This window comes from Eumetopias jubatus, unplaced genomic scaffold, assembly GCF_037043125.1.
Source record: "Eumetopias jubatus isolate StellerSeaLion01/CBP00866 unplaced genomic scaffold, mEumJub1_p1.0 scaffold_10, whole genome shotgun sequence".
Taxonomy (NCBI): domain Eukaryota; kingdom Metazoa; phylum Chordata; class Mammalia; order Carnivora; family Otariidae; genus Eumetopias; species Eumetopias jubatus.
Window position 1 is genome coordinate 23449244 of NW_028274816.1, and position 21510 is coordinate 23470753.

Consider the following 21510-nt stretch of genomic DNA (forward strand, 5'->3'; position numbering starts at 1 on the left):
ATCTTAAAAAACAATACTAAGAGATCTACAACAGAGCTAATAAATGGAGTTAGCAACTTCACAAGGTGCAGGGTTATTATTTTAAAAATCAATTGTAATTTTGTATACCAGCAGCAAACAATTGGAAAAATGAAATTTAAAAAAAAAATAATTCCACTTAACAATAGTATCAAAACCCAAAATGCTCAGGGATGAGTTTAACAAAAGACAAGTTCTGTACACTGAAAACTGCCAATCATTGCTGAGAGAAATTCAAGAAGACCTAATAAATGTAGATATATGCTGTGTCAGAGCTTGGAAGACTCAGTATTATTAGTCTGTCAATTCCACCCATATTGATGTGTAGATTCAAGAAAGTCTCCATAATCCTAGCCAACTTCTTCTTCTTTTTTTTTTTTAAGATGTATTTGAGAGAGAAAGCATGGGCAGGGGGAGGGGCAGAGGGAGAGAGGAAGCAGACTCCTCGCTGAACAGGGAGCCCAACAAGACGGGGCTCGATCCCACAACCCTGAGATCGTGACCTGAGCCAAAACCAAGAGTCGGAAGCTTAACTGCCTGACCCACATAGGCACCCCTAGCTGACTTCTTTTTTAAATGACAAATTGAAAAAAAAAAATGACAAATTGATTCTAAAATTTATGTGGAGGACCTAGAATATCTATCCAAAGCAATATTGAAAGAAAAACAAAACAATATTTAGGACTCATACTACTTCAAAATCTACTGTAAAGCTATAGGAATCAAGACAGTGGGATTCTATCATAAGGATTGACCAGTAGATTAATGGAACATAGTAGAGTTCAGAAATACACTTAAATGGTCATTTAATTTTTGATAGAAGTACCGAAGCAATCTAATGGGGGAAGTCTTTGCAACAAATGATGCTGGATATCCATAAGAAGAAAAAAAACTTCAATCATTATCTTGTATTATATACAAAAATTAATATGAGATGGATCATACAGCTAAATGTAGAAACAAATTATAAAACTTCTATAAGAAAACCTAGGACAACATCTTCATGACTTAATGATAAGCAAAGATTTTTTTTTTTAAGACATTCAAGAAAATGAATAGGCAGGCCATAGACTGTGAGACATTATTTTGTAAAGAAAGCAGTTATTTGACCAAGGATTGACATTTAGAACTTAGAACTCCTATAATTAAAGAGCAAAAAAGACAAACAACCCTGTAAGAAATGGCTAAAATTTGAACAGACGCTTCACAAAGGAAGATAGATGAATGGCCAAGGAGCACTTGAAAACAGGCTCAATATCACTAATTATCAGAAAAATGCAAATTAAAATGAGGTACTGCTACATCCCCACCAGAATAGCCTCAATTAAAAAGACTGACAACAGCAAATGTGAGCAAGGGCAGTGAACAATATTAACTTTCCTATTTTGCTATTGGGAGTGTAAAATCACATAATCACTTTGAAATAAAGGTCTAGGAGTTTCGTATGAAACTAAACATACCCCTATGACCCAGCAATTTTGGTTTTAGATATTTACCCAAGAGAAATGAAAGCATGTGTCTACAAAAAGACTAGTATGAGAATGGTAGTAACATTTTTCTTTATAAAGCCCAAAACTGGAAACATCCCAGATGTCAGTCAACAGGAGGATATATAAACAAATTGTGGTATATTCACACAATGAATGGAAACAAACTACTTATTCATGCAACACCATGAATGAATTTCAAAAGTATTATGCCTAGTGAAAGAAGCCTCAGACAAAAGTGTACTGTATGATACATACATACTGTATGATTACATTTACATGAAGTTCTAAAGCAAGCAGAACTCATCGATGGTGAAAAAAAATGAGAACACTGTGGTTGGGGGGATTGGCTGAAGGGGAAAAAGGGAACTTTCTGGATGATAATAATACTTTATATTTTGATAGGGGTTTGGGTTATACAGATATATGCATTTCAGAAACTCATTGAATAATGCTGTTAACATGAATGCATTTCACTTTGTATAAATTTTCCTTCAAAGAATAAATAGTAAATTTTTTCAGTGATGGATATACTGAAATGTTTGGGGTGAAATGTGATGAAAGTGCACCTTACACTGAAATACATCAAAGTGGGGGGAAGATGGCTTTGTCGATGGGTGAAGGGATGGATAAGTGATAACGCAAATATAGTACAATATTACATTTTTTAGTACCATATTAATTTAGAATATAAGTGGTTCCTATATAGGATGTTCACTATACAATTATTTAAATTTTCTATGTTTGAAACATTTCCAACTAAACTTTTGGGGGATAAAAGTGAATTCTAGACAGGTCCAAATACATCTGTAGCAGCACTATTTGTAATGGCCCCCAAATGGAAACAATTTCTATGCCCATCACTAGTAGAAGGGATAAATCAATAGCATTATCATCATATAATGGAATAGTCTGTAGCCATGAGGCTGTAAGATGGACGACCCTATGCAACGGTGTGGATGACCCTCACAAAAACAATGTGAAACGAAAGAAGTCAGATGCCAAAAGGCACAACTCATTTGTATAATGTACAAAAACAGGCAAAACTAGTTCATGCTGTTCAAAGTCAGGATAGCAATTGCCCTTGGGTGGAGTCATGACCGGAAGAGAACATGACAGGGGCTCCAGGGGTGCCTGACTTGAGTGTGGGTTATGGGTGAAAATTCATCCAGTGGTGCACATGGCCCTCCATATCTGTTATTACTTCAACAGAAGGTTCAAAGAAGTTGGTGTTAGACCTCACCGCTCTTAAAACAGGTTCAGCCAAGCCCCGCCTCTGGGAATTCTGTGCTGGCCATCTTTCTCCCATCTCTTTTCTCCCATTTCCCAGGCTCTGACATGCCTGTCTTCCTCACCTGCCAGGGAAAAACTCAGTGCAGAGGAATTTTGTTCTCAACCCCTTCCCTAGTCTAGGCTCCAGGATGGAGCCAACTGGAAAAGGCTCATTAATGACTGACTTTATCTGAATCAAGGAGCTCTGCAGCCCCAAGATAAATTCCTTTGCTTCCTGGCAACAATTGCTGGAGGCATTTTTTAAAAGCAAAATTTGTTTTCCCTCTACATTGGCATCTGCAGCTTCCCCTTCTGCCACCCTCAGTTTATCCCTTCCATCCTCTTCTCTTTATTTTTATTTTTTTGTAAAGATTTTATTTATTTGAGAGAGAGCGAGTGAGAGTGAGAGAGAGCACAAGCCAGGGTGGGGAGGGGCAAACAGAGAGGGCTAGCAGACTCCCCGCTGAGCAGGGAACCTGCTGTGGGGCTCCATCTGGGGACTCCAGGATCATGACCTGAATCGACTGAGCCACTCAGGTGCCCCCCCTTTTTATTTTCACCACCCCCCCCCCTTTAAAGTGGTAGTGGCAACTTACTCCCTTCGCCAAATCTGGGAAACAGTGAGTTGCCTTAAAGATTGTTCTGGTGCTTAAACTCAGGACCAATATTCCCTTGGCTGGTGAGTCAACCCCCAGACTCCAGCAAAGTCGGGTGTAGGGGTGGGGGTGGTCGACTAGAGGAGGGGAAGGAGAGGCGTGGTGGGGGGAGGGGAGCAAGGCACAGAATAATAATGGGGACCAATCCCTGTTCTTTCCAACCTTGCCATTGATTGAGAAGTCTAGATAAATACACATCTAAACAAAACAAGAGAACTATTTTTTTTAAAGATTTTATTTGTTTATTTGAGAGAATGAGAGAGAGAGAGCACGAGAGGGAAGAGGGTCAAGGGGAGAAGCAGACTCCCCGCCGAGCAGGGAGCCCAATGCGGGACTCGATCCCGGGACTCCAGGATCATGACCTGAGCCGAAGGCAGTCGCTTAACCAACTGAGCCACCCAGGCACCCAAAACAAGAGAACTATTTAATTAAACATTTCTTCTTTTTATCTGATGGGTCAATTTTCAGTCCTCTTGTTACTTGACCAATCAGAAGCATCTGACACAGCTGATCTCTCCCTCTTCCTTGAACCACTTCTGGGTTGCTTCTTACCTCCCTGTCTGTCCCTCCTTAGTCTCCAGTTGGTTCTTCCTCATTTTTTTTTTTTTTTTAGGAATTATTTACTGGGGCACCTGGGTGGCTCAGATGGTTGAGCGTCTGCCTTTGGCTCAGGTCATGATCCCGCGGTCCTGGGATCGAGCCCCACATCGGGCTCCTGGCTGGGCGGGGAGTCTGCTTCTCCCTCTCCCTCTGCCTCTCCCCCTGCTCTTGCTTTCTCTCTCTCTGTATCTCTTTGTCTCGAATGAATAAATAAAATCTTTTAAAAAATTATTTTTGAGAGAGAGCCAGAGCAAGCAGGGGGAGGGGGAGAGGGAGAGAAGCAGACTCCCCGCTGAGCAGGGAGCCCAACCAGGGGTTCCATCCCAGGACGCTGAGATCCTGACCTGAGCTAAAATCAAGAGTTGGAAGCTCAACCAACTGAGCCACCCAGGCTCCCCCCTCCTCATCTTTTTGACCTTTAAATGTTAGAGTGCCCCAGGGCATGGTCCTTAGACCTCACCTCCTTAGCTACTTTGACTCTCTGGATGATTTCATTCAATACTGTGGCTTAAAAAATACCATCCACACCCCAGTGACTTCCATATTTGTGTTTCCAGCCAGAGCTCTCCCCTGAACGCTACAAATGTTTATTGAACCACCTACTCACTCACTGAGATCTTGAATTAGGCATTTCAAACTTATCATATCCAATACTGAGCTCCTGATATCCCTCCTTCAAACCTGTCTCTCCACCCTTATCTCAATAAATCTTCCATCTTCCAGATGCTCAGGCCAAAAACTTGGGTGTCACTCCTGACTCCTCTCTTTCTCTCACTTCCCATCTTCAACGTGTCAGGAAGTCCTACTGACGTAACTTCAAAATACATCCAGAATGTGACTGCTGACACCACTGCCCTCCGTCCAAGCCTCCATCATTTCTCACTTGGATTATTAATAGCCTCCCAACCTTGTCCCCCTTCAGCCTGCTCTCAACACAACCACCAGAGGGACACTGTTAAAATGCAAGTCTGCTCAGAACCCTCTGGTGGCTTCCCATTTCACTCCGAATGAGCGCCAACCGCTTGACCATGACCTGCAGGGCTCTGGAGTCCAGCGTCTTCTCCTTCCCTCTCTCACCTCATGTGCAGCTGCTCTTCCCTCACTTGTTCTCTAGCCACACTGGCCTCCTTGCCATTCCTTGAACATACCAAGCACACTCCTGCCTCTGTGCTTTTCCATTTCAAATGCCCTTCCCCCACATGGCTCACTCTCATCTATAGATCTTTTTTTTTTTTTAAAGATTTTATTTATTTATTTGAGAGAGAGAGAATGAGAGAGAGAGAGCACGAGAGGGAAGAGGGTCAGAGGGAGAAGCAGACCCCCTGCCGAGCAGGGAGCCCGATGCGGGACTCGATCCCGGGACTCCAGGATCACGACCTGAGCCGAAGGCAGTCGCTTCACCAACTGAGCCACCCAGGCGCCCTCTCATCTATAGATCTTAAATCTGGTACTACTTTCTCAGGGAGGCCTGCCCTTACCACCCTGCCTAAAACTGTACACTTTCTCAGATATTCTCAATCTCCTTTCTCTGCCTTATTTCTCTCTTTAGCACTTACTGTCACCTACTATACATACACTTTCATGTATTTATATTCTTCTTTAAAGTAAGCTCCCAATGTGGGGCTCAAACACGTGACCCCAAGATCAAGAGTCGCCCGCTCTAGCCACTGAGCCAGGCAGGTGACCACTATATTCTTTAGCATCTGTCCTCCCTCCCTCCGCTAGAATGTAGAGTCCACGAAGGTAGGGATTTTTTTTATCTGTTTTGTTTGCTGCTGAGTCTTCTAGAACAGGCCTGGCCTATATAGGTGTTTAATATTTGCTGCATGAATGAATGATTATTTCAGAGTGGCCTGAGAGGTGCTAACAGGTAAGAGGAAGTAAGTCAGGCTAGGGAAGGCTGGAGAGGGTTGCAGGTATCTGGAAGGGGACGGAGTTTTCTTCCGTCTTTGGAGAATGGAGAGTCCTCAGAGAGGAGGAGAAAGCGAGAACTAGTGGCATAGTGCTGAAGAGCACTGGTTTTGGAGTCAGCTGGCTTGGGTCCAAGCTGGCTCGGTCACTTACTAGCTATAGACAAGCTAGTCTACTCTGGGTCCTGGTTTCTATGTCTGTAATACAGAGATTCTTCTCTGGGTCCCAGTTTCTATATTTATAAGAGATTACCATTGCACCTACCTCATAGGGTTGCTTGGGTTGTTTTAGAATCTAAAAACATCAATAATGTTTTGCAAGGGCAGGGTACTTAGGGAGACTTTGTTCAAAAAGTGCTACTTGTCGTGTAAAGCTTAGAATACCTATGAGCTAAGACTTCATGTCAAGGCTATTGTAGAATGTCTCAAACAGACGACATAGAGATGGAACAAACTGGGCTTGAGCTTAAGGCACAAAAGGAACAGCCCCTCATGTTGTAACAGATTCTCTGTCAGAACTATCAGTCCCTGGACTCAACCAGATGGGATGAACCTAATTCCTGTCCTGCGTTAGTTAAGATGGCGCTGCTCACAAGCAGAAAGGGAATCAGAATTAGGCACAAATGCAGCATAAGGCCTCTGCTGGGGGACCAAACAGCTCCTGGCTGCCTGTCGCTGATGCAATCAGAGCAGAGAGAAATGATTCACTCCGATCCTGTCATCGAACTCAGGATTTTGGCCAAGTGCAGGTTTTGGGGTTGGTTGGTGGATTATTTTTTCCCTTCCTGAGTTGAAAGAGTAACTTTGTGTTTCAAAAAGGCACTTTATGCAGAGAAATTCTGTGGTGAGAGCTTGCCGGGCTCGATGTGGGATGAACCACCTTTGCTTATGTCTGGGGAGAGAATGAAATCTAGTGCCCCTCTTTTTTTTCCCTCCCACCCAGTAAAGAAGCAGAGCTGAAAGGTGTCTTTCAGAAGGGCTGGAGACAAGGGAGTTGACTTGTAGGTAAGAGGACGCTGTACACAAGGCCAAAGAAGTAGCTTCTTGTTTGTTAGCATAGGTTTGTGGCACGGAGGTCTGTGAAGCCCTCCCCCAGAGTACCCGGGATTAAACAGAACAAGTAAAACCTCTATTTGTTCATCTCTACCCTGGATTTAGACGATGCTTTATGGCCAGGGATATTGGGATCAGCTGAAACCCAGGCTAATGTTTATTCCCGGGATTGCAAAGAGAGACAAATACCTCTCTGTCCTTCCTTTTTCCAGGCCAAGAGGGCAGGAGACACTTTCAATCAAGCAGGCAGGCAGTGAAGAATTATTTTTTAGGTGCCCACTGTGTCCCCAGTGCGGAGCCACCTAAATATAAATAGAAAGAGTACAAAATTCCAGCTCCAGCCCTCAAGACACATAAAATCCAGCTTGCAGCAGGAGGCCTGGTGGGCAAAACAAATTCAAGAGAAGCTGTTAACAAACGGCAGTGTGAGGTAGTAAGAATTAACGTTACAAGACGTGAGAGAGGAGGGAGATGAGTGGGAGCTGGGGGCTCTTGGATAAAGTTCATAAGACAGTAAGCAACATGGCGACAGAAAGCTTATGGGTTTTGTTGTCTGCTGTAGCCTGGCACTTAGCACGCTGCCTGACACAGAGTGGGCATTCAGTAAGTATTTGAGGAATGAATGCAGAAGGAGGGGGATGATATTAAGGATAAATAGGTGAAGAGGGAGGAGGGCATTCCAGCATAAGGAAAGGCCCAGAGAAATGGTCGGTTGTCTTGGTGAGACTGGTTTAACCACAGTGAAGGGTGTGTAGTGAGGAGTAGCGGGAAATTAGGTTAGATATGGGGCCAGATGGGGGAGGCTGGAAAACCAGGCAGAGAAATTTGGAGATGACTGTTCCTTCATTCCTTCATCAAGCTCTTACTGAGCGTGGCCCATGTGCTAGGCAAGTGAAAGTGGGGGGGGGGGGGTGGTGTAAAGATGAATGAAAAGGTATTCCATCTGTTGGGATAGGTGGAATGTCTGCACTTTATTATTTTAACTGTGATAGTCATGGAATGGATGAAATATTTGGACAGTCTAGTCACAGTTTGTTTGCAAGAAATCCAGGCCATGTCAATCTTGCTCAATTCAACTGAGACTCTGTTAAAAGGTGTATTAGACATCCAAGGCTGGAAAGTGGACTTCAAAAAGGACAGGAAGGGGCTCAAGCTGGTAGACGGTGCTGGTTCTCCTCCCTTCCTGTCTCCCTCCGCATTGCCTCATGGATGGTCTCTCACCTCTGCCCCTTTATGTATGCTCCATTCCCATGCTTCCCTCTCTTACTAGAATTTTACTTGGTACAAGCTTGACACCCTCATACCACAAGACCCTCCTGCTCCAGGGCCAGCCATCTTCATCTCCTCTTTGAGCCCATTAGGTCAAACTTTGGAGGAAACAGAAGCTGATTGGCTTAGTTCAGTCTATGGATGGGTACTCCTGGGTCAGGTGATCACTCAGAGCCAATCAGCTGTGGTCAGAAGGCAAATCATGTGATTAAAACATGGCAGCCTAAGACTACCAGGAACTGCAGATAAAGGACAATGTCAAAGTAGGGGTACAGTTGGGAGGGCAGTGACAGACAAGCCTAGTTCTTGCTAGTTAGCCATGTAGGGAGTAAATCAATTAGCTGGTGGAGGTGGTAAAGGGAGAAGGCTATGAGACATAAGCAGAGCCTGATTTAAAGGTCTGACTAGTCCTTGGTGGTTGGGGGTGGGGGTGGGGGATGGAAAAGACTTCCCAGTTAGGGAGGAAAGCAGTTTTAAAGCAGTTAGACTGGGGCGCCTGCGTGGGTCAGTAGGTTAAGCGTCTGCCTTCAGCTCAGGTCATGATCCCAGGCACCTGGTGTCTGGTCTCTCATCGGCTCCCTGCTCAGTGGGGAGTCTGCTTCTCTCTTGCCCCTCCCCCCCCACTCGTGATCTCTCACTCTCTCTCAAATAGATAAATAAAATCTTAAACAGAAATTAAAAAATAAAGCAGTTAGACTGGCTGCGATCCATAGGAAGAATTGGAAAAGTCAGAAACTGAAGGGACCCAGACCATCAAGAAAACTTTTGCCTGAGGGCACCTGGTGGCTCAATCAGTTAAGCATCCAACTCTTAGTCTCTGCTCAGGCCTTGATCTCAGGGTTGTGAGTTCAAGCCCCACATTGGGCTCCATGCTCGGTGTGGAGCCTATTTTAAAGAAAAGAACAGAAAAGAAAACTTGCCTGATCTGGAATGGAGCAGTTTAGAGATAAGGATTTTTTTTTTTTTAAGTAGCCTAATTTTTTTTTTTTTTTTTTTTAGGGCAGAGTCTCCTTCTCATTTATTGCCATAACCCTGTCCTCATAGCTAGGCTCAGAGAAGAAATGCATGACACATTTGTGAGAATGAATTGAATTCCCCTAAAATCCAGACAAACCACTGAACGTACTGCTATTTGTATTCTGTTAGAGACAGAACCAGGACCAGGAACACACAACAACAACAACAAAAATAAAAATATGACTTTTCTGATTCCTGATGCAGGGCTCGGGTCACCGAATGCAGGCTTGGGGAGAAACCAAAATGCAGCAGAAGGAGTCTGGGCCACGCTGGCTGCAGAGGGCTAGATGAACAGATAGCACTGTGCCCAGTGGCTCAGAGGCAGATCAAAGCCGGCTTCCCCATAACAGGCAGCAAGCGTGGTAGGAATCTGGGGGACCTGTCGCCCAGTCCCCCACCCATGCTCACAGGTGGAATGCCACGCCATTAGTGGTCACACCTTTGAGCACCGCCAGCGTACAGGCATTTGTGACCGATCTTTTATAGTCTAGTGTGTAGCTCTCTCCAGAGAGGCGCAGCTGTGATACCAGTGAGCCATAGGATTTCTGGCCAGACCACCAGGATGCACAGCCCAGGTCTGCCGCTTGGACAAGTTGCCTAACTACTTAACTACTTTGTGTCTCGGTTTCCTCATTTGTAAAACAGGAATAATAAACTCTCTTAGAGGGTCGATGAGAGGATTCAACGAGATAATATCTGCAAAGCAATTAAAACAGTGCCCGGTGCATTGCAAGCAATCACAATTACTGTAATTGGTACAAAAAAACAAAAACAAAAAAACAAAAAAAAACCCCACTAGACTGCAGAGAAGAGCTTTCCAGCCTGGAGGGCCCTGGAGCTCATTTCAACCCACATAACCCACCTATTAGTGCTATTAGTGGCTATGACTTGGACCTGCCTAACATCCGTCCCTCCTTTCTTCTGCGAACAGATCCCTGATTGGTCGAGGAACAGCCATGGAAACTAAGCCAGGCCAATCAGAACTCTTCCCTAGGAATTTTCTGACTGCGTCTTCCAATGGGTAGAAAAGAGATTAACCACCACTGCTCACCACCCATCCTTTCCCCCCTCTTTTGGGGTTCAGACAGTAAAACTGTGAGCCCAGAGTTGCCTTTGCTCCTTTTTTCCTCCATGTGCAGAAGCTGAGAATAAAGGTGATTTGCAAAGAGAAGCTGGAACAGAGTCCTGGCTGGGGCAGAGCCCAAGTCTCTCTGAATCCAATTGACCCTGGATCCAGGCCTCCACTCCTACTGGTCTGCGTTAGGTTCCAGAACCTTTTAAATCAGTCAGTTCTCTCTCTCCCCGCCCCCACTCCCCCCTCCACTGTCTCCCTCTCTTGCACTCTCATTCTGTCTTCCTCCTTAAACTGCTTTAGATTATATTTCTGTTACTTGCAACTAGAATTTGTGCTTGAGGGTCAGTTCAGGAGGAAAACATTTTCTTTTACATAAAAAAAAAATGACAGCCCTTTTAAGTTTATGTCAAAATAATGTAGATTCTTACTGTCTACATTACTTTGTTTTTTAATGAAGAACATCAGTGAAGGGCTGCCTGGGTGGCTCAGCCAGTTAAGCTCCCTCTCCCTCTGCCCCTCCCCCCAACTTGTGCCTTCTCGCTCTCTCTCTCTCTCTCTCTCTCGCGCGCGCTGTTTCTTTCTCAAATAAATAAAATCTTAAAAAAAAGAGAACATTAGTGAGAAAATTGATGGTGCTTTATAGCCATTAAAATGTTCCTGTCTTGGACCATTTGAAAAAGAGCAACCTAGGGGCAAATTTATTTTTTTATTTAAAAAATATTTTATCTATTATTAGAGAGCAAGAGAGCATGTAGGAGCAGGGGTGGAGTGGGGAGAGAGGGAGAGGGAGAAACAGACTCCCCACTGAGATCAGGGCCCCATGTGGGGCTGATCCCAGGACCCTGAGATCATGACCTGAGCCAGTCAGATGCCTAACCGACTGAGCCACCCAGGCGCCCCTAGAGGCAACTTTTTGAAAGTTTCGTCATAAATTTTTAAACTCTTCAGATGTTCGAGTGAATTTGCACCAAGGGTGGCAAACTCCAGTGCTGTAAGCTAATATCAATGAGTGAAGTCGATGGATGTGTATAAGACAGGAGGAAGTGATGGGGACCGTGGCAAAGTGGCAAGTGCTTGGCCCCTCTAAGGGAAGCTGCTACCACTCAGCCCCAGCCCATTGTTTCCATGTGTGCATGTGGGCACAGAGTTGCCAGATACTACGGTGTTTAAGGGATTCCAGACATTTGGAATGTTTAATGTGAAATTCTAAACTTTGAACATTGGCTATGAGTTTGATTAAAAAAAAAAAAGGGGGTGTGTAGGTCGGGTGAATAGCTGTCCTGGTTTGCCCGGGACTAAGGAGTTTTCTGGGAGGTGGGACTTCTATTGCAAATCAGGACAAGTTGGTCACCCTCTGTGGTGGCCACAGGAAACTCGTGTGAGATTTCTGGCTTCACACACTCTCACTTCACCTGCCAACAATCCAGTGAGGTAGCTAAGCAAGGAACATATGTCCTCCAGATCCCCAGCCCCACAATCCAAGGAGGAAGATGCACTGTTATTCCCACTCTAGAGAGACTCACAAGCCCCTACAACGAGTGTGATGCAGAGAGTCCATCTCTGAGGCATTCCCTCAGCTCTGTGGGTGGGCCTGGCTTTATGGGGTCAGTAAGATTCAGGCTTCTCCCTGCTGCATCCAGCAGCCTCTCCACGGCTGTCAAGACCTTCTCTCTGCTTGGAGAGGGCAAGGCCTTCTAGGCAGCCAGGAGATATAGGGGTTTTTCCCTTAATTCCTCTTCTTTAGGCTGAAAGGGCTACATTTACAATTACATTCCATACAGTGAACTTGGGCCTGGTCTACTTTTCTGAATGTGGAAACTAAACGCACCGTGTAGGGAGGTGACTTGCCTAAAGCACACAGCACTCCGGCGATAGAGACTCACCTCCAGTGGCTTGCTTGCTAGCTCGGTACCTGTCTCTCTTTCTCAGGAAAAGGGAAGGGGACCAACGTTTGCCGACTGCCTCCCCGGTGCTGGGACCCAGGCTGGGCACTCAGCAGCCTTCCTAAGGCCCCCAAAAAAATCCTAAGGGAAGGACTGGAGTCCTGGGCCCGAGCCCTTTCCAGGCCACCACCCTGCCAATCCAGGCGTGCCAGGAGGGCGTTTGGAATTGCCAGCTTGTCATTGCACAAAGGGAGGGGTGTACAGCTCAGAAGAGAGTGAAATAATGAGGGTCATAAATAGGCTCCCTCCACACAGTGCTCAGCAGGTGTCGGTGGCTCTGTGGGTGGGTTACAGGGAGAGACAGGTCCACCCCCTCATGAAATCGTTCTCTGATGAGATGATGCATGTTAAGTGAACTATAAACTTTTAAGAGCACATTCCTTACCCACTCATAAACATTAGGAATCGTTCCCTTTGGGAAAGCTAATATTCTTGAGGCAACAGAGTGTACTACTAGCCTAGAGGGGGCCCCACTAGGATTTCCTCGCAACGAGAGGACTGAATTCTCATAAGAGAGCCAAAAGTAGAAAGAAAGTGAGGTTTGGATTCCATCTGTGACTTTAGCTCTTCCACCTGGATGTCACAGACCCCTTTTAACAGTGGCAAAAAGCCAGTGTTACCTCAAAGTTAGAAGCAGGAAGTTGGTGTTTTGTTAGATGTGAGTTCAAATCCCACCTCTGCTGCTTATCTGATGGATGATGTGGGAGACAGGCTACTAAAACACGCTTGCCCTCAGATTTCCCCACTGAGAGTAAGCTGGCAAGACCAGATCACGGGGCTATTGTAAGGATTAAAAAGGAGATGTTAGCCACTCTCCATATGACCCCGTAATACCACTCCTATGTATCGATCAATGAGAAATGAAAATGTAGGTTCACACAAAAACCTGTATATGAAAGTCTATGGAAATTCTACTGATAATTGCCCCTAACTGCAAACAACCCTAATGCCCTTCAGCCGATGAATGGATAGGCAAACTGTGGTACATCCATACAGTGGAACACAAGTCTGCTAAGTGAAAGGAGTTAGACACAAAAAATTACATATGGCATGATCCATTTACATGACATTCTGGAAAAAGCAAGACTATCAGGACAGAGAACATAGCAGTGGTTGCTAGGGGCTGGAGATGGGGGTGGAGGATGGCCAGAGGGGCATGAGAGAATTTGTTCCGTATCTTGATTGTGGCAGTGGCTACACGACTGCGTGCATTTGTCCTGTCTCATGAAAGCTGACTTTTTAAAAATGTGAAAACAAAGGAAAAGGGCCCACGTCATCCAGTTCCTCCCCAGAAGAAAACACCTATGGACTCCTTTTCACTGAAGCGTTGGTAACGATGTGTTCTCTCCAGCATTTTTACTTTTGTGGAAAGAGCCTGCAGATTCTGTAGAGAAGGAAGGGTGGCAGCGTGTGTGTGTCTGTGTGTGTTTGTATTTATTTGTCTATGTAGAAAGAAACTCTGAAAAGATACACAGGAAGCTAATAACAACAGTCAGTATGGGGGTGCGGGAGGAACTGGGAGATGGGGACCCCGTAGGAGGAAGACTTTTAAAAATAACTTCTCTGTGTGTTTGTGTGTGTAATACATTCACATGGCTCAGAAATTATATAATAATATTATATATAATGTTTATTATAACCCTTATATAATTTTTGAACCATGTGAATGTATTACATATACACACATTACATTATTTTTAAAAATCAAAAAGATTTACAAGGCAGAGAGATGCTTACTGCCTGGGCATGACTCTCCCCTGGTGGAATCTGTGAGGGGGTGGTATTCTGTGGCAGCCACATCACATGAGCATTGCGTACTTGGCCCTGCCCCACCTGCCCTGCTAATAACCCCAAGGCCAGACTTGGCTCCCTGAGTAGGTGGGCTCCTGTTCTCTTCGGGGAGCAGAACCGTGAACACCCTCCTTCTCCTCCAGGTATCGCCCTCACGTGCCTCCCCCTGGCTTAAATTCCTTTTAGTCTTTCACCCTTTCGACTGGGATAGGCTTTCACCTAGAGTTGCTCCCCAAAGGTGTCCCTATAGGCCTAAAGTCATACACTTTGGTGTAAATGTCTGATATCCAACTCCGACTCTGTCCCAGGCACAGATTTTGGAAGAGGGCAAGCAGACCACCTATATTTTGGGTGTGCAGCCCACATCAGGACCTGGGCACCTGAAGTAGAGGGCAGCAGAAAGGCACCACTTAGATACTTCTCAGTCTTGCCTGGTGTGGACCTAGGTGCGCGCTGTGGGAAAGACAGAGCGCTGGGGACCCGCCACGGTTCAGGGAACAAGCTCTGGAGTCCAGCTGGAACTTGAAGCTCACCTCTCCCTCTTCCTAGCGGTGAGCCCTTGGTCAAGTCGTTAGCCCCCCTGTGCCTCAGTTTCCTCATTTTTGAAATGAGAATACTGCTCCCACATGCGTTGAATGGGTAGCTATGAAGGTGTGACCACAGGTGGCACTGGGAAAGACACACCTTAGATACTCAGCACCCAGGAGCCCTTCTCAGCCAGGGCTGCCTGGGCCAACTCAAGGCCACACATGCGGTTCAGGGGAAAGGGTGACAGACACAGGGGCAGCGACATGGAACAATACCGAGAATGAAAGCAGGGTGGTGGGGCTGACTCACCGGATGACTCATTTCCTTGCCCAGGGATGTTCTGAGCATCCACGGGGAACCGCTCCTCACCCTCTTCACACCCTCTGTTCCCTTTTTGAGGGAAAGGCCCAGAGAAGATTGCCCTGCCCCTAGGGAGAGCGGGGAGCAGAATGGTCAGACCTTCCCCTTCTACCCAGGACCAAAGGAGAGGGCGGCCAGCTAGAAAATCCTTTTTCAACCTACAAAGTAACAGTCCCAACACGATGCATTTTGAGAAAGAACAGTTTTTGCCCTGGAATACAGGAGAGAATCTAAACTCATTTTGCCCTTTTCCAGATTATCACAGGGATCCGTGCTCCCCATAGAACATTAGGGAAACACAGAAAAGTGTAAGGAAGCTGAGAAAGTCACCCATAATCCTGCCATTTAGGTTCAGTCATAGCGATGAGTTTGGTATTTTTCCATTCTGTTTTTTTTTTTCTCTCTGCATTTTTTTTCATCATACAGTCAAGTTTATATTGTTTACATCAGCACTACCAAAAAGGAATATGTGAACCACAAATGTGAGCCACACGTGTCATTTTAAATGTTTTGGTAGACTCGTTAAAGAAAAATGAACACAGGTAAAATTACTTTTAACAGTATATTTTATTTCACACAGTAGACCCAAGCTATAATCGTTTCCTCATGTACTCACTATTAAAATTATTTTTTTCAGTTTATTTATTTTTTTTTTAGTAATTTCCACCCCATGTGGGGCTTGAAATCATGACCCTGAGATCAAGAGTTGCACACTCCTGACTGAGCCAGCCAGGTGCCCCTCACTACTAAAATTATTAATGAGATACTTTACAATTTCTTTGAGTCTTTGAAATCTTTCTTTTTCTACACTGTAGCATATCTCAATTCAGACTAGCCACATGGGGCTTGTGGCTACTGTACTGGACAGCACAGCTCTTTACAATTTCTACTTTGCTTTTGTTCTTGTTTAAATTGTATCTTAGGGGCGCCTGGGTGGCTCAGTCAGGCGTCTGCCTTCGGCTCAGGTCATGATCCTGGAGTCCTGGGATCAAGTCCCAGGTCAGGCTCTTTGCTCAGTGGGGAGCCTGCTTCTCCCTCTCCCTCTGCTTGCTGCTCTGCCCACTTTGTGCACTCTCTCTCTGTCAAATAAATAAATCTTAAACTTAAAAAAAATAAATTATATCCTAGGTATTTCCTCACATCATAAAATATCTTTTTTCCCCATAAAATATCTTTTGACAAAAATAACTTTCAAGAGTTGAAATAACATGTATTTACTACCTAATTCCAAAGGTAATATATTTATTTCTGTTTTGCTTTTGTTTTGGTCTCCTCACTCAATTTGTGTTAGCCATCTGATATAATTACCTCTAGACTGTTTTCTTGGCAGATATTCAGAATTGAGCAAAGATTGGATGCATACAGTATGTTCTGTTGCACAAACCACTCTTTTCTCATGATGACACATTGTGAACATACAAACAGTGAAAAAGTATCACCTTTGAGCCTCTGCAGAGAGCCAGGCATGTTCAAACACCTGCTCTCATCTCCGTGGTGGGAGGGGGAGCATTTCCATCCCCAGTTCTCAAAAGTGGAAATGGGGGCTCAGAAAAGTAAGGTGGCTTTCACTATTACAAAGTTGGGGTTTCACCCAGATCTTCCGATTTCATCTCCAGAGCCTTTCATTTCACCATATGGACTCCTTCTGGACGGAGGCAGGCAGGGGACCCAAGACATGCCCAAGAAGCAATTTACAAATTAACTTTTGGAGTAGGAGTCTCAGTAACTTGGGACTGTCTCTCGACATAGGTTTGTCTTATCACCTTCATAATCACCCAGGCACATCCTCTTTCCCTGAGCACACATGCCCACGGACCTGCCACTTTCTTGGGGACACCCTTCCCCCCCCTCCAGGTTTCTCATTCTCTGTAACTTCTAAGAGAGAATCCCGAGAGTCTCTGTGGGTCGTTTCTCATCATCAGTACTACTGACATGGGGTGGGGGGCTGTTCTGTGCCTTTTAGGTGGTTGGCAGTGTCCCTGACCTGTGCCCATAGATGCCAGTGGCACCACCCCCACCCCCACTGCAGAAGTGTCTGCAGATCTTGCCAAACGTCCCTGGGGGTGAGGGGTCGCGAAGACTGCCCCTGTTTGAGAACCATTGCTCTGAGTATTAACAGATGGAAGAGTCTTTCCTAAGCCAGTCATTTGATGTGACCCAGAGTACGGGTAAGATGCTTACTTCCCCTACGGCCTGCCGTGCTCACAGAGAAAGGAATCCTTTCTCTCCCCCAGTGAGTCTCCAGTATCTGCATCTAATGAGCACTCAGCAGATGTGTGCACCATGAAGGATGCTGCTGTTCTGTTGTGCGGTACCTTACGTTAGGCTTTTCAGGACTGAGCTCAATGCACCTAATACGTGTCCCAGATGATAGTGCCCTTTGCAAATCCTTTCCTCCTGGAGTTCTATGCCTTTCTGATCCTGATACTCAATCTCTTACTTTCCTAGGCCAGAGAGAATGATATGCAATCTTAGCCTTTACGTTCCTGACTATCATGATTACATTTGGATTGTGTGCATATGTCCCATGCTCGATTGACAAATATTTCTATTTTTTTCTGTTTTTTAAAAATGATTTTATTTATTTATTACAGGGAGAGAGAGCATGCACAAGCAGGGGGAGGGGCAGAGGGACCAGCAGACTCCCGCTGAGTGAGGATCCCGATGTGGGGCTCAGTCCCAGGACCCTGAGATCATGACCGGAACTGAAGGCAGATGTTTAACCAACTGAGCCACCCAGGTGCCCCGGGATTGACAAGTATTTCTATTAGGCAAATAAACAAGTTTTAACATTTGCATCAGATGCCGTCTTTTGAGCATACCATAGTCAGCTGTTTTTCTAATTTGGGGCATTTAGATTGTTTCCAAATTTTCTCATTTTAAATAACACTGTAGTGAACATCTTTGGGTCTCTATCTCTGCTTTACATTTTTTTTTAATAAAAAAAAAAATCAATACCCCAACTATGAAATACAAAAGAACAAATCCCTTCTGTTCAGCATATAGACTCCTTTTGTTGAGTTTTACATCTGGAAACTCCTTCTCTGTTTCAGAAAACAAATTTCCAACATTAACTGAGCTAATAAAATTCCATTAAATTCAGCTCAGGTTGGCCTCCATCTTTGTGAGTATAACTAGAGTAGTGGTTTTGTAGACAAACTTGTCTGCCACTTTAACTTTTTTTTTTAAAGATTTTATTCATTTATTTGACAGAGAGAGACACAGCGAGAGAGGGAACACAAGCAGGGAGAGTGGGAGAGGGAGAAGCAGGCTCCCTGCTGAGCAAGGAGCCCAATGTGGGGCTCGATCCCAGGAGCCTGGGATCATGACCTGGGCCCAAGGCAGATGCTTAACCAACTGAGCCACCCAGGTACCCCTCACTTTAACTTTTGAGCCTTAATTTCCTCCTCCATTAAACAGGATTAGCAATAGGAGCTTCAGAGAGTTTTTCATGGATTAAGTGAGATAATGCATGCAGAGTTCTTGGCACCTATTAAAAACAATTTAAAAATTTATAGTAAAATGTTAATGGTAGAATCTAGCTGGTGGGTATATGAGTGTTCCCTGTGAAATCCTTTCAACTCATGTATATGTTTGAAAGTTTTTATCATAAGGTGTTAGGAAAGACAACTTCATAAATAAATGTTAGTTGGTCTTACAATTATTTACTAAAGAGAAAATGGGGCAAACCTTAGCGAAAGTCAGGTCCAATGGAAACACATACTGAGCTTGAAATGTGGAATCTGCTCCTTGGGTACCACATCAAATGTATTTAGCTCTGCCTTGAGTGTAGAAGAGTATGACCAGAACTTGAGTGAGTGCTGGAAAGGACTGTTGGTTTTTATTTTACCATCTGGTCTCAGAATATAAACCACAGTGTGGGGATAGCATATGCTATAGGAGTGATTTTTTTTTCAAGTTTAAGAGATTAAAATATATATAGTTTGTTTTGCAAAGTGACTTTGAGACATTTAAAAAACATCTGTTTCAGAGTCAAACACATCTGGATTAGAATCTTCTGTCAGGTGCTTTGTAGTTGTATGACATTTAGGTAAGGTACCTCTCCTCGTTGGGCTCTGTCTCCTCACCTGTGGCCCGGGCACGTTGACAGGACATCCCTCACAGGAGTGAGGAGTGAGTGAGAGCACGTTAAAGGGCTCATGCTGGCCTTGGCCCAGAGTTAGGCGACTACCCAGTGTCATTTCCTCCTTTCTAAGGGGCAACACAGTTTGTTTTGCCGGTGAATTATTCAGAACGCGGCTTTGCTAATTTAACCCAAGGTGATTTTTCTGTTAGGAAGGTCACCCAGGGCTCAGGATCCTGAGCTGCCCACAGGCCAGTGTTTGAAAAACTCAGCATATTGTTGTTGCAGTTTCCTCCTATTCAGAGCCGCTGCACGTGGTGACTAGCTTTATGATTCACTGAGATCCCTCCCAGAAATTTCACTTTGACCTTAAATGTGTGAAAATTCCATTCCTGGCAAGTGAAGCGTGTTGCTTTGGGGAAGAGAGCTGAACATATTTTGTGTTTTGAATCCTGCTATTGGTTAACATGAGAGGACCCCAAATCTGTGCCATCATTGGCAGGCGACGGGCTTGCTATAACGAATTATGAAATGCTCTGCCCGTGTGTTTCCTGAGGTTTCAGAATACACCTGTTTTCCCATCCTTCACGGGCAACGCAAACCACATCCCAAATCACACTCACTATTTCTGCAGCGATGTGGCCATGACCAGCATCACCATCCTGTTGGCATAGGAGAGAAAGAGAGAGGAGGGTTGGTGCTGGTCCCTCTGGAGCCTCAGTGCCAAGGAAAGGAGTCCCCACCCTCCCACCAGCTGCGGCCCTTGTCAGAGCGTGTGACCTGGAAGCACAGAGGAGGCCCGGACTCTCCTCCGGAGCTGAGTGCTCTTGTGCGGGGCACAGCCTTGTGGACTCCGGGGACAACATGGAGTTCAGAGTTAGGTGGTCTCCTGTGGATCTAGTCCCAGACACCTACCAGTGACCCTGAGCCAATGTTTGCTCATTTGACTGTAATGCCAATTTCATGTGATTGTTTGAAAGGTTTAATGAGAGAGGCTATTTTAATTTTTTTTTTAAGATTTTATTTATTTATTTGACACAGAGAGAGAAAGAGCACAAGCAGGGAGAGCGCCAGGCAGAGGGAGAGGCAGGCTCCCCGCGGAGCAGGGAGCCCGATGCGGGGCTCGATCCCAGGACCCCGGGACCATGACCTGAGCCGGAGGCAGATGTTTAACCGACTGAGCCACCCAGGCGCCCCAGAGATAGAATATTTTAAAAAAACTGTGTGTGTTTGAATAAACATAAAAGAAAATGCCTGGAAAGGCATTGAACTATTAAAAGTGGTTAGAATTTAGGGGCAGAATTACAAGGCCCCCTTTTTTGTATTTATTTATTTATTGTTTAATTTTTTTTTTTTAAGTAAGCTCCATGCGCAGCACGGAGCTCAACACAGGGCTTAAACTCACAACCCTGAGATCAGGACCTGAGCTGAGATCAAGAGTCAGCCACGTGCCCCTGTTTATTAGTTTATTACTTTTTACGTAGCAATATTATTTGGGAATGATTTAAGATTTACAGAAGACATGCAAAATAGCACAGAGTTTTCTTATAATCCTTACCCTGTTTCCACTCTTGTTAACGTCTTGCATGACCATGGAACATGTATCAGAACTAAGAAACCTATGTTGGCACATTACTACTATTAAACTGCGGACTTTATTCAGACTTCACTGGTTTTTCCATTAATATCATTTTTCCGTTTTGGGATCCGGCACCCACTTTGCATTTACCTGTATCACTTTTGAATTTATATATAATATATTTATATACCTACATAACAAATATGTATTTCCCTATATTTGAGAATAACAAAAGACTATACATATTATTATCTATTTTATATATTAATTACATATTATAGTGTAAAATATTCTTTAGTTGTTTCTGAATGTAAGGAAAAAAGGAGATCAAGAGATTGGAGAATGGGGACGTCTGGGTGGCTCAGTCCATTAAACATCTGCCTTCGATTAGGGTCACGATCCTAGGGTCCTGGGATCGAGCCCCACATCGGGCTCCCTGCTCAGCGGGGAGCCTGCTTCTCCCTCTACTGCTCCCCCTGCGTGTGCTCTCTCTCTCAAATAAATAAAATCTTTAAAAACAAAAGAGAGCAATTGGAGAATGACTGCAATGAATATCTATGTAACTTTGAGCGAGGCGCTCCCCCTCTAGACCTTTAGTTTTCTCATCTATCAAATGTGAACGGGTAGGGTAAGTGATTGCCAAGCCCCCTGTCTCACAGTCCAGGCCCACTGTTTTCTCCATTTCTAAAATGAAGAAGTTAAAGTAAACACAATTCCCCAAATATTAAAATAGATGTCTTAGCTCCAAGGAGTCCCTTTTGGCCTCATTAAGGAAAGGAACAGTTAAAGACCTGACTACATCTTCCAACGGAGGACTCCCAACTACCATGGCCCCTGGGGAGGGAGGTACTTGGTGATCTAACAAGTC

At 44.7% G+C, this 21510-nt stretch overlaps 1 protein-coding gene across 1 annotated transcript in view; it reads left to right on the forward strand.

Annotated features, from left to right (window-relative positions):
• LOC148163168 (uncharacterized) overlaps positions 1–17808 on the forward strand; it is a 39837-nt gene extending 22029 nt beyond the window's left edge. Inside the window, exon 4 of the mRNA XM_088027137.1 lies at positions 17574–17808. Within this exon, the coding sequence (XP_087883263.1) occupies positions 17574–17635 (62 nt within the window). The 3' untranslated portion in view covers positions 17636–17808. The remainder of the gene's footprint in view (positions 1–17573) is intronic.
• The last annotated feature ends 3702 nt before the right edge of the window (positions 17809–21510 follow it).